At 37.9% G+C, this 13,277-nt stretch overlaps 1 protein-coding gene across 1 annotated transcript in view; it reads right to left on the reverse strand.

Annotated features, from left to right (window-relative positions):
- The window catches only part of plxna4 (plexin A4), a 171,808-nt gene that overhangs the window by 30,776 nt on the left and 127,755 nt on the right, over positions 1–13,277 (reverse strand). The window contains exons 5-7 of the mRNA XM_058078395.1: positions 13,045–13,145; positions 4,671–4,794; positions 1,935–2,088 (exon numbers count right to left, since the gene is read on the reverse strand). Coding sequence (XP_057934378.1) covers positions 1,935–2,088; positions 4,671–4,794; positions 13,045–13,145 — 379 coding nt within the window. The remainder of the gene's footprint in view (positions 1–1,934; positions 2,089–4,670; positions 4,795–13,044; positions 13,146–13,277) is intronic.

The raw sequence follows: 13,277 nt of genomic DNA on the forward strand, positions 1-13,277 counted from the left end.
TTCCAAAAACATGCTAGGTTAATTAGCGACTCCAAATTGTCCATAGGTATGAATGTGAGTGTGAATGGTTGTTTGTCTATATGTACCCTGTGATTGGCTGGCCACCAGTCCAGGGTGTAACCCGCCTCTCGCCTGAAGACAGCTGGGATAGGCTCCAGCATCCCCCCACGCGACCCTCGTGAGGATAAGCGGTAGAAAATGAATGATTTCTTATTTCTGAAAAATGATTCAGTTAGCATCCGTTTCAAATAGAGTACTGTTTTGCGTTCATGTTTTTTTGGCTTTTTCCATGATTTCGTCAGGGGAAAAGTGATTTGGTTAGAGTCTGACCTTAATAATGGATTACTGATGCTAACCAAGGTTCCACGGGATGTGGAACTGTAAAGGCTTTTAGAGCTCGGAAAGCCTGTCAGTAACGACTATATTCTATTCTATTTTTTTTTGTTGCTATTTTTATATTATTGTCCATTTTTTGGCAAAAATGAATGATTTCTGATTTCTGAAAAATGATTCAGTTAGCATCCGTTTCAAATAGATTACTGTTTTGCGTTCATGTTTTTGGCTTTCTGGAATGGATTTCCATGATTTCTTCAGGGGAAGTGATTTGGTTAGAGTCTTACCTTAATAATGGATTACTGATGCTAACCAAGGTTCCACGGGATGTGGAACTGTAAAGGCTTTTAGAGCTCGGAAAGCCTGTTGATAAAGACTATATTCTTTGTTAAAATTATTTGGATTATTTTTTTTGATATTTTTATATTATTGTCCATTTTTTGGCGTCTTTATTAAATTTATTTTTCATTTTTCATTAAATGGGTTGACAGATAGGAGGAACATGTGAATGCTCGCAAATGACGAAACAAAACTACGTGCTAGCTGCATAGACCCTTGAGCCTGTGCCCTGTGATTGGCTGGCCACCAGTCCAGGGTGTACCCCGCCTCTCGCCTGAAGACAGCTGGCATAGGCTCCAGCATCCCCCTGCGACCCTTGTGAGGATAATGTGATAGAAAATGATGATTTCTGAAAAATGATTCAGTTAGCACCGTTTCAAATAGAGTACTGTTTTGCGTTCATGTTTTTGGCTTTCTGGAATGGATTTCCATGATATCTTCAGGGGAAGTGATTTGGTTAGAGTCTGACCTTGTATAATGGATTACTGATGCTAACCAAGGTTCCACGGGATGTGGAACTGTAAAGGCTTTGAGCTCGGAAAGCCTGTCGATAAAGACTATAATCTTTTATTATTATATTATATATATATTATTATAATCTTTTAAAATTATTTTTTTCCTATTTTTATATTATTAGCATTTTTTTAATTTTTAAAAAATTGAAAAAATATATTTTTACATTTACATTTTTTTTTTATAATTTTTAAAAATATTTGATGTATTCATTAAATGGGTTGACAGACAGGAGTAACATGTGAATGCTATCAAATGACAAAACAAAACTACATGCTAACTGGATAGACCCTTGAGCCTGTGAGGCAACTCGTTGGGCCTGAATAAAAGGCGCATCCCACCGGTTGCTGCATAATAATATAAGACATATACCACAACATCATTTGACTATCAGTGACTATCAAAGACTTCCGTAGGGATGGAGAGTCTTTGAGGGACACGCTAGCTCGTCTGTAGCTCATCCGTGTCCTTTTGTCTGGCCCTAATGAAGGACTTCATGTTTAATTCAGCAGCACCTCCACAGACGCTCGGGTCACCTCGCTGCCTTCCAAAGCGGGAATCATTCATCAATCAAGGTAAAGCACCCCTGACAGTGGATCCGTCCTAATTAGGCCGCCTAAAAGTTACCTTGAAGCCTACAAGCCTCCCTCTGTGTCAACCGAGAACCGACTAATTAGAAGACAGGAATAGAACTTCCCAGAACTAAAAAAAAAAAAAAAAAAAAAAATCAGACCCAGAGATGAGCTTACCTTTATTGACGATAACACGAGGCATCTCCTTCTCGGCGGGAGAGGAGCATCTGATACGGTTCCCCTCCACCAGGCCGCTCATCTCCGCCAGGTCCTGGAAGGTGCAGTTGACCCCCGCGGATAATTCTGGCACATTGTGGGCTTCCAGGACCAGCTTCAGGAGAAACAGGATGAGAACGTGAGTTGATTTAGCAACGTCAGCTCAAGTGGAAAAAAAAAAAAAAAACCATCCTTGAATATGGAGCTGAGAAAGCAGGTGGACCGGCATGGGTGGGTGGGGGGGTCAAGACCAGAATATACATATTGATGGGACGGCGTGTCTGCTGAGGAGGACTTGGATCACGGCTTTTGATTTAAGGCTCGCTCAGCAACGGAGAAAGGCTGAGTCCTGCTGTTTTTAGATTGCTCTTTAATGAAAAAGGCAGTCCCCCCCCCCCTAAAAGTATTTTTGAAGGTGGGACCAAACAGTTCCGTAAAGCATCCCCATTCCTTTTATTCCAAGTCCAATCATCCTGGGAGTCGCGTGGCGGCCCCCTTCGGGTAAAAACCACACACTGGGAAAAGGTTAAACACTCTTGCGGAATGATCCCTATAACACGAGGCAGTCTATGAATACCATTAAAGTGGCGAAGAGGTGGGGAAGCAACAATGGCGCCGCTGACCCTCAGAGCAGCACAGATGGAGAAATGATCATTGAGGCTTGACCCCGGTAAATCAAATTCCTCTGCTGCATGCTGGATATTCATTTAAAAGTGTTATTTAAGGGTCAAAACGCAAATGAGAACCTTCGGGGTAAATACATACATAGAGATTGAATAGAACAGTTTTGGTCACAGTATTGACCCCTGGGGTACGCCGCACTTGTGGAGCTGCGATTCATGGGGAGAAGAATAGATTTTGTGCTTTTTTTTTTAAAAACCTTTGAGCATTTCTCAGTATGAAGTCATAAATTCACAAAAAGATTTTCGGAAATTCATTCTAAAGTTGTACATTTTTGAGAAAAAAATAGTTTTTACTTAGGTTCAGTTTTCATCAAACCGTATTTTGTGATTCTTTTTGATTAGCTTTGGTCTGCAAATAATACTAGCTTATGCTTGAATAGAACAGTTTTGGTCACAGTATTGACCCCTGGGGTACGCCGCACTTGTGGAGCTGCGATTCATGGGGAAAAGAATAGATTTTGTGCTTTTTTTTTTAACCTTTGAGCATTTTTCAGAATGAAGTAATTTCTCAGAATGAAGTCATAAATTCACAAAAAAGGTTTTTTGGAAAATTACGACTTAATTCATTCTAAAGTTGTACATTTCTGAGAAAAAAATAGTTTTACTTGGGTTCAGTTTTTATCAAACCGTCGTTTGTGACTCTTTTTGATTAGCTTTGGTCTGCAAATAATACTAGCTTAAGCTTTTCCGATGTCATTTACATATAGATTGAATAGAACAGTTATGGTCACAATATTGACCCCTGGGGTACGCCGCACTTGTGGAGCTGCGATTCATGGGGAGAAGAATAGATTTTGTGCTTTTTTTTTTTAACCTTTGAGCATTTCTCAGAATGAAGTCATAAATTCACAAAAAGGTTTTCGGAAATTTACGACTCAATTGATTCTAAAGTTGTACATTTCTGACAAAAAAATACTTTTACTTAGGTTCAGTTTTCATCAAACCGTATTTTGTGATGGTCTGCAAATAATACTAGCTTAAGCTTTTCCGATGTTATTTACATATAGATTGAATAGAACAATTTTGGTCACAGTATTGACCCCTGGGGTACGCCGCACTTGTGGAGCTGCGATTCATGGGGAGAAGAATAGATTTTGTGCTTTTTTTTTTTTTTTACCTTTGAGCATTTTTCAGAATGAAGTCATAAATTCACAAAAAGTTTTCGGAAATTTACGACTTAATTCATTCTAAAGTTGTACATTTCTGAGAAAAATATAGTTTTACTAAGTTTTCAGTTTTTATCAAACCGTCTTTTGTGACTCTTTTTGATTAGCTTTGCTCTGCAAATAATACTAGCTTAAGCTTTTCCGATGTCATTTACATATAGATTGAATAGAACAGTTTTGGTCACAGTGTTGACCCTTGGGGTACGCCACACTTGTGGAGCTGCGATTCATGGGGAGACGAATATATATATACATATTTTTTTACCTTTGAGCATTTCTCAGAATTAAGTCAAATTCACAAAAAGGTTTTCGGAAAATTACGACTTCATTCATTCTAAAATTTCTGACAAAAAATAGTTTTACTTAGGTTCAATTTTTATCAAATCGTCTTTTGTGACTCTTTTTGATTAGCTTTGGTCTGCAAATAATACTAGCTTATGTTTGAATAGAACAGTTATGGTCACAGTATTGACCCCTGGGGTACGCCGCACTTGTGGAGCTGCGATTCATGGGGAGAAAAATAGATTTTGTGCTTTTTTTTTTTTAAATGGTTGCGTACTGACTCAATTTCTGTGCTATACAAGCTGTACGCTGACTACTCTGAAGTCTATTCTTGTCTCTGGTACGGTCCCTTGAGATGATAGATCAAAACGGTTGTTGAAACGCGAGTGCTGCCAAGTAAAACCATGTTAATGACCGCTTCACTGGACGTTTGCACAATCGGGATTAGAGTTGTGTTGTTGTTATTGGCCACTAATCAGTATACGGAGCGCAGTAATTACATTGTCTAAGTGCCAGTTTGTCTCGCCGCTCGCCAAAACATGTCAACACTGTGTGTGATAGCTCACCGTCACACTGAACTGGGACACGGAGATGTTGTTGGGGTGCACGCTGAGACGCACACACTGCCTGATGTCAGATGCAAAGCGGCGAGGCTCCGACGAACGCTCGCATTTCTCCTTTCGGGTGCACCTGCAAGGAATGAGAAAGGCACAACGGGAGTTTTATTCATGCACACATTAGCAGAAACCCAACCTGGAGTTACAGGCATCGCTCATATTTCCTGCGAGTGACTGCATGTGAATGGAGCATCCAGTCCACAATGCTTGCTCTGTATGGGGAAGTGGAGCAGGTCCGCAGGGAGGGAGGCAGGCAATCACGGGCAATGCCAAGTGCAGGTGCAACAGTCGTGCTTATTACCCACAGCAGGTGGTCTCATTTGAGCTAATTCTGCAGTAATGGTTTCATTTTATTTGAACATATATATGTTTCACTTTGTATGACGACAATAAGTCCTAAGAGAAAAACCTTTGAGCATTTCTCAGAATTAAGTCATAAATTCACAAAAAGGTTTTCGGAAATTTACGACTTAATTCATTCTAAAGTTGAAAAAAAAATAGATTTACTTAGGTTCAGTTTTTAACAAACCATCTTTTGTGACTCTTTTTGATTAGCTTTTGTCTGCAAATAATACTAGCTTCAGCTTTTCATATGTCATTTATGTACATATAGATTAAATAGAACAGTTTTGGTCACAGTATTGACCCCTGGGGTACGCCGCATGATATATTTAAGCTTGCAGATGTACTGTATATTTTCCTGGCTTCACATATTGCTTACTACCCTCTGATTCCATACCATTCTGCGAGCTAATTCTGCAGTAATGGTTTAGTTTTCTGAAGTTGTACATTTCTGAGAAAAAAAATAGTTATACTTAGGTTCAGTTTTTATCAAACAATATTTTGTGACTCTCTTTTGATTAGCTTTTGTCTGCAAATAATACTAGCTTAAGCTTTTCATATGTCATTTACATATAGATTAAATAGAACAGTTTTGGTCACAGTATTGACCCCTGGGGTACACCGCATGATATATTTAAGCTTGCAGATGTACTGTATATTTTCCTGGCTTCACATATTGCTTGCTACCCTCTAATTCCATACCATTCTGCGAGCTAATTCTGCAGTAATGGTTTCGTTTTATTTGAACATATATATGTTTTACTTTGTATGACGACAATAAGTCGAGAAAAACCTTTGAGCATTTCTCAGAATTAAGTCATAAATTCACAAAAAGATTTTCGGAAATTTACAACTTAATTTATTCTGAAGTTGTACATTTCTTCTTCGTAGGTTCAGTTTTTTATCAAACAGTCTTTTGTGTCTCTTTTTGATTAGCTTTTGTCTGCAAATAATATTAGCTTGAGCTTTTCATGACATTTATGTACATATAGATTGAATAGAACAGTTTTGGTCACAGTATTGACCCCTGGGGTACGCCGCACGATATATTTAAGCTTGCAGATGTACTGTATGTTTTCCTCGATTATTTCAATTAGTGCCACGCAAGTCGAAACGTTCGCTCTGTATTGGCTGAATTGATGTTTGTATCGAGTTTAGAAAATTGGTACTACTTAGCTATTATCATTTTGTTTGGAAATATAGCCGTCTGAAATGATAATACTGATGTATGACAACAGTTCTGAAATATCGTTAATGACCTTTTTTAGTATCTTTTGCTGTTTCGGTTCCACTGCCTGAATTATAGCAGAGGGCGATCTAAAGACTGATTAGATTGGCCCTGAATGGAGATGAAGCTGCACTCTGTCTCACTGAAGGCCCTTTGATAAGGTGATGCAATTACGACACCGCAATCACCACTTATGATGATCACATGATACCGGGTGGGCGATATAGCCTCTACATTTCATCCATTCATCTTCTTTAATGATTGAATCGGCTCTCATGTTGTGGATATGTTGGCGCATGGTGGTCCATATAGATATGTAGGTCATGGATGTTGAAAATGTTATTTCATTTAGTCATAATCGTCATCACTTTTATATTTTATATTTATGCTCAACAATATAAATAATATATAATTTTAGTCACAATATATTATTTATTAATTAATAAATAATAAATTCATTATAATTATGTTATTAATTAATAATAAATATTTTTTACACATTTTTTGACTTCTGTCAGAATTTTTTATTTTATATTTATGCTCAACAATATAAATAATATATAATTTCAGTCATAATATATTATTAATTAATTAATAAATAATAAATTCATTATAATTATATTATTAATTGATAATAAATATTTTTTAAACATTTTTTGACTTGTGCCAGAATTTTTTCATTTTATATTTTTGCTCAACAATATAAATAATATATAATTTCAGTCATTATATATTATTAATTAATTAATAATAAATTCATTATAATTATATTATTAATTAATAATAAATATTTTTAAAACATGTTTTGACTTGTGTCATATTTTTTTATTTTATATGTATGCTCAACAATATAAATAATATATAATTTTAGTCATAATATATTATTAATTAATTAATAATAAATTCATTATAATTATATTACTTTAATTATATTGTTAATTAATAATACATATTTTTTAAACATTTTTTGACTTGTGTCATATTTTTTTATTTCATATTAATGCTCAAAAATAAAAATAATATATAATTTTAGTCATAATATATTATTAATTAATTAATAATAAATTCATTATATTAAATTACTTTAATTATATTGTTAATTAATAATAAATATTTTTTTTACATTTTTTTTACTTGTGCCCCCATCACTTAGTTATTTAGAGTATATTCATTGTATTCTTATTTTTGTGTGTGAACTATTTTTCGCCTCTTCTATGTTTTCTAATAGTTCCATAAAGCTGTTTTTGACCTGGATTTAATATTTTCTTGAATTTATATTGTATTTTTCTTTTCTATTTGTTATCTATTTAGTTTAAGCTAAGTATCCTTGTTCCTTGCACGGTTCCAGGCTATACAAAGTGTCCATAATTGAATAAAACAGCACATCATCAGAAAGTAAACATTTGCCGCTAAATAAAAATGCAAAACTGTAAGCTTTCGCTATTTCCGTGCGTTCTGCGGTGTGCCTCCATATGTTTGCAGGTAGTCTGCAGACATGAAACCAGTCTGGCGAGACTTTGGTGTAATGCATATCTAATGTCAGGCATGGAGAAGGTCAAGCCGGCTGTGGAAGGAAAAGCTATTCCTTTCCTGCAAAGCCCAATCTGGGCATCCGTGTGCTTGTCATGTCACATACGTAACTACATGTATGTTTCTGAAGCTTTTCCATGATTCAAGCATTGACATGTAACACTTTGATGTTTAGTTTTTGGTGAATAAACGCGCAAATGACACATGGAGCGTCATTAAGAGTGCTGGTCCACATGGACACACACGGAGAGACCCCACGGGAGAGTCATTACCTGGCCCACTGGCCATGACCCCGCTGTGGATGGACTAAACCCGTACACCCACAGGCCATGCAGCCTTTCATTAAGTGCAAGAAATGACACTTTGGAGATAATACACAAAAACAGCACACTATGGATCCTGTGAAAGACAATACGGCCATCATATCTTGTATGTAGTACACATAAATATTGTTAAATATGCAGTGATATTTACCCAATAAAACCCCATCTAGTGGTGGTTTGTGTGTGTGTGTGTGTGTGTGTGTGACAGTGACAGCAACTTGAAGGTGCAACACTCGGTTCCATCCTGATGCCCCTGTCACTTCTTGACCTTGTTCCCTTCCCTCAAGTTCCCCCCTTCTGCAGCAGGTGACAACCCCCTCCCAACACACACACACACACACACACACTCTCAAGGGACACACACCAGAGCCCAGGTGCAAGCATCCTCAGGTAGAAAAGACAGCTACGAATGAATTAAAGCACCCCTCCAATGCTAAACACTACAGTCAGTTTTAATATAAATATGAGGGGGAAAAAACGTCCTCTAGTGGAAAAAAATGGAAGTGACTTTCCATCTAAAAAAAAAGAATCTCACAAAAGGAGCTCAGTTGGGCTGTCCAATGATTACATTCATTCATTTTCTACCGCTTATCCGGGGTGCTGGAGCCTATCCCAGCTGTCCTCTCACACCCTGAGAGTCCACCCTGGACTGGTGGCCAGCCAGCCAATCACAGGGAACATATAGACAAACAACCATTCACACTCACATTCATACCTATGGACAATTTGGAGTCGCTAATTAACCTAGCATGTTTTTGGAATGTGGGAGGAAACTGGAGTACCCGGAAAAAAACCCACGCATGCACAGGGAGAACATGCAAACTCCACACAGAGATGGCCAAGTGTGGGATTGAACTCGGGTCTCCTCGCTGTGAGGTCTGTGCGCTAACCACTCGACCGCTGTACAGCCAAGTATGAACATCCATCCATTTTCTGCCGCTTATCCTCACGAGGGTCGCGGGGGTGCTGGAGCCTATCCCAGCTGTCTTCGGGCGAAAGGCAAACAACCATTCACACTCACATTCATACCTATGGACAATTTGGAGTCGCTAATTAACCTAGCATGTTTTTGGAATGTGGGAGGAAAACCGGAGTACCCGGAGAAAACCCACGCATGCACGGGGAGAACATGTAAACTCTACACAGAGATGGCCGAGGGTGGGATTGAACTCGAGTCTCCTAGCTGTGAGGCCTGCGTGCTAACCACTCGACCACCGTGTAGCCTTAAATAAGCCATTTAAGACATAAATTAAATTGTGCTGGTGTGTTGCAGTAGTCGGGGAGCAGAATGGGTGGCAGACAGGAAGTGACATTAGGAGTTCAACGTGGCTGTTTTGTTTAAAATGGCCGCCACTGAAGGGGTTGTCTTCTGAAAAAAGGCCAGGATTGAACGAGCTAATGTAAACATCATTCCCAACACCACGGAGGCGTGGCCACGGGAAGGATAACACGCGAGTCGCTTAAAAGTCCTCTTCTTGGAAAGTTGTGTTGTATCCAATCAACCTTGAAAATAAGCGGCCTCTCTCCTGTGCCCTGCTCTCTATCAGCATAGGCTTTATTTACTCTATAGATTGGCCAGAAGAGCCCAGGGAAGAACAGGGAAAGGGAAGGCAATCAATAGTGCATGGGAGGAAATCAACAGGAGATGCTGACAAGCACTCAAAAGTGCCTCCTTGCTTTGACTTTGGATGGATGCAAACTCCACCGCCCTCCAAGCTTGCTTTGCATGTCAGACTCAGCTGCTTCCAGACCAGTCTACATTTTTTTTTTTTAGTCTGGACCAGACCGAACTCAGTGGTCATTGTGTACAATGAGTACAAGTACACTGAAGGACTTTAACAACTGTTTTTTAGGGCCATGGGGTTTGATTTGTAAACCCTGTGTCTTTCATTATGTTAATGGTAATGGTTTAATTTCATTTGAACATGCATCAGATTACAATTGAATGCATCCCATAATCAGTTCACAGTTCCACATGTCCAAAAGGAGTAGGAAGAAGCAAAGCTTATTAAATCCTACCCCTCCATCTGGTACTTTTATTATCAGTAACTGTTACATTTGTTCACTTCCTGCTTTCCTAATATCATTTACATTTTTTTCACTTTAATTTAATTAAAATACTTAATATTAATATAACATTATATTATAATTATTTTGATATTAATTGAATTATTAATTTATATTAATTCATAATTATTATAATTAATTATAATTATTTATAATTATTTAAAATGTTAATTTTTTTGTCATGTACCAAAGTACGATCCTACCCCTCCATCTGGTACTTTTACAATCAGTAACTGTTACATTTGTTCACTTCCTGCTTTCCTAATCTAATTAAAAATTTTTTTAATTAAATGTATTTTATTATTTTTTATTATTTTTTAATTTGTGTATTTATTTATTTATTTTTGTCACATACTGAAGTAATGGTAATGGTAATTGTAATGGTTGAATTTCATTTGAACATGCATCAGATTACAATTGAATGCATCACATAATCAGTTCACAGTTCCACATGTCCAAAAGGAGTAGGAAGAAGCAAAGCTTATTAAATCCTACCCCTCCATCTGGTACTTATAAATTATAAATGTATTTTTTAATTTTTTGAATTTAATTTTTTTTTTTTAATTTTGTCACGTACCGAAGTACAAGGTGATATGAGCATCCAATGACATAATGGGTACCATAGTAACTGTCAATATAGTGATATATATATAGCACATCATATAGCACCTTGTATTTAGCAAACATCAAGTCTAGTGGAGGTTGTGAGTCCAGTATAAAGACTTTTACCTACTTTTTGTATGCAAACTCACCCGAGGACTCTCTGCGAGGAGCCCATACGCTCCGTGGCGGATACACCACCTCCAGTAATGCCAATCTGTCAGCTGTCAGTCAGTGCGAGCGGCTAACTAGGCCGTCAAGGCTCCCGTCAAGCGTGACAGGCAGACAGATTGGAAGCCACATTTCCACAAGTTGCATTATCATCGCATTTAGCACGGGTGTTAAGACCATCAGCCGTTTGCACTTTGATAGCACATTTAAGGGCCCGGGAAGCGATGCTAATGCCGTGATAGCTTAATAATTGCTATCCGGATGGCTCCCTGCGGCCACTTCCATCATACACATTTAAATTCTACTCTTCGGAAGAACTAGTGTAGTAGCAGCACAATTACTAGTATTGTATACCCGCAGGTATAAGGTAGCCTTATTGCAATTAGTATCTGGCCTATAATAAGCAAATACTCTTTGGGATGGGTTTGATGGAATTGATTTTAGTGTGTGTGTGTGTGTGTGTGTGTGTGTGTGTGTGTGTGTGTGTGTGTGTGTGTGAGAGAGGAGACGGCTGAGGCAGATTCTATCAGGCTAAAGTGTGACAGGGCAATCTGTGGACACCCATTTGCTGGATGTCCAGGGCGTTAATGGCCTTGAACACACACATACGAGCACACACACACACACACACACACACACACACACACACACACACGCCTATCATGCTCTAAAATGTGCAGCATTACAAACAAGCTAACTCTATATATAACCCTCCTGGGGGCCATCCAAGCCCTAATTACTGTAATTCTTCAACTCAATGTGCAATTATGATCTATTAAATTACGCTGTTGTTGGAGGTTTTGTAAATGTTTAAAAGTATCCTACAATTTGGTTCTACCATATCTTACTTATTGTGTGGAAATATGGGCTAATAACTATAAAAGCAAATCTTCACTCGCTAAATGTACTGCAAAAAAAATGGTCAGTAAGGATAATTCATAATTCAGCTCGTACTTTGATACATGACAAAAAAATACAAAATATATTTTAAATAATTATAAATTAAAAAAATATATAAATTAATAATTTAATTAATATTAATATAAAAAATAATAATATAATATAATGAATTTTTTTTTAAATTTTTAAATTAAATTAAATAAAAAAACTAAAATTACATTTAAGGAAAGCAGGAAGTGAACAAATGTAACAGTTACTGATTGTAAAAGTACCAAATGGAGGGGTAGGATTTAATAAGCTTTGCTTCTTCCTACTCCTTTTGGACATGTGGAACTGTGAACTGATTATGGGATGCATTCAATTGTAATCTGATGCATGTTCAAATGAAATTAAACCATTACCATTACTTGAGTATGTGACAAAATAAATAAATAAATACAAATTAATAAAATACATTAAAAAATAAAACAAATTAAAAAATATATATTATGAAAGCAGGAAGTGAACAAATGTAACAGTTACTGATTGTAAAAGTACCAGATGGAGGGGTAGGATTTAATAAGCTTTGCTTCTTCCTACTCCTTTTGGACATGTGGAACTGTGAACTGATTATGGGATGCATTCAATTGTAATCTGATGCATGTTCAAATGAAATTAAACCATTACCATTACCATTACAATTACAATTTCTTGCAAAAGAGACTAAAAATCGTTCACACATCCTCGTCTACCTTCCCGATCCTTCTTTTTTTACTCGCACCTTGCACTTTTTCGGTCAATATGTTCCCCTCAGCCACGTCCTCACAGCGCCAGCAGGGACGAAGGTGCTAAATACGGGGCTCCAACATGGAGCCTCGCACACATGCCCTACCCCAGAGGGCTAGCACTGACACGAGAAAGCCATTTTCAATTTACAGCCGAGTGGGAAATCAAGCGCTCTCGCCTCCTCTCCCACGTCAGACACCATCTCGACTCCCATCTTGGAGTTTGACAGCTGGCGGGGAGTGCGAATGTGCGCGCTTGCGACAGATGGAAAAGTCGGCGACGGCTGGATGGACGCGCTCGGAGTTGAATCGAGGATAGGCAAGATAGCGAACGGTTTAGTGTACAAATTGCCTTTAATGAGAGCGTCGGTGCGGCTGTGGTCGCATGCCGTACTCACGTGTTGTGCAGGACACACCAGCCGCAGTGAGGGTCTCCTGAGCCCAGGCATTCGCTGCAGCTGGAGTACTGACCACAGGCTTCCACCGGCATCCTCGAAAGCTGCAGAAGAGCACCAGAAACAAGGGTTAAAGGTCAAAACATGGCATATCCATCACTTGTTTGTGAGGAACAGTTTCTTTGAAGGCTTCGCTACAGATCTTAAAATAAAATAAAATTCAGACTATTTGTTAG

The sequence above is a fragment of the Doryrhamphus excisus genome, chromosome 7 (genome assembly GCF_030265055.1).
Source record: "Doryrhamphus excisus isolate RoL2022-K1 chromosome 7, RoL_Dexc_1.0, whole genome shotgun sequence".
NCBI classification, from domain to species: Eukaryota; Metazoa; Chordata; class Actinopteri; order Syngnathiformes; family Syngnathidae; genus Doryrhamphus; species Doryrhamphus excisus.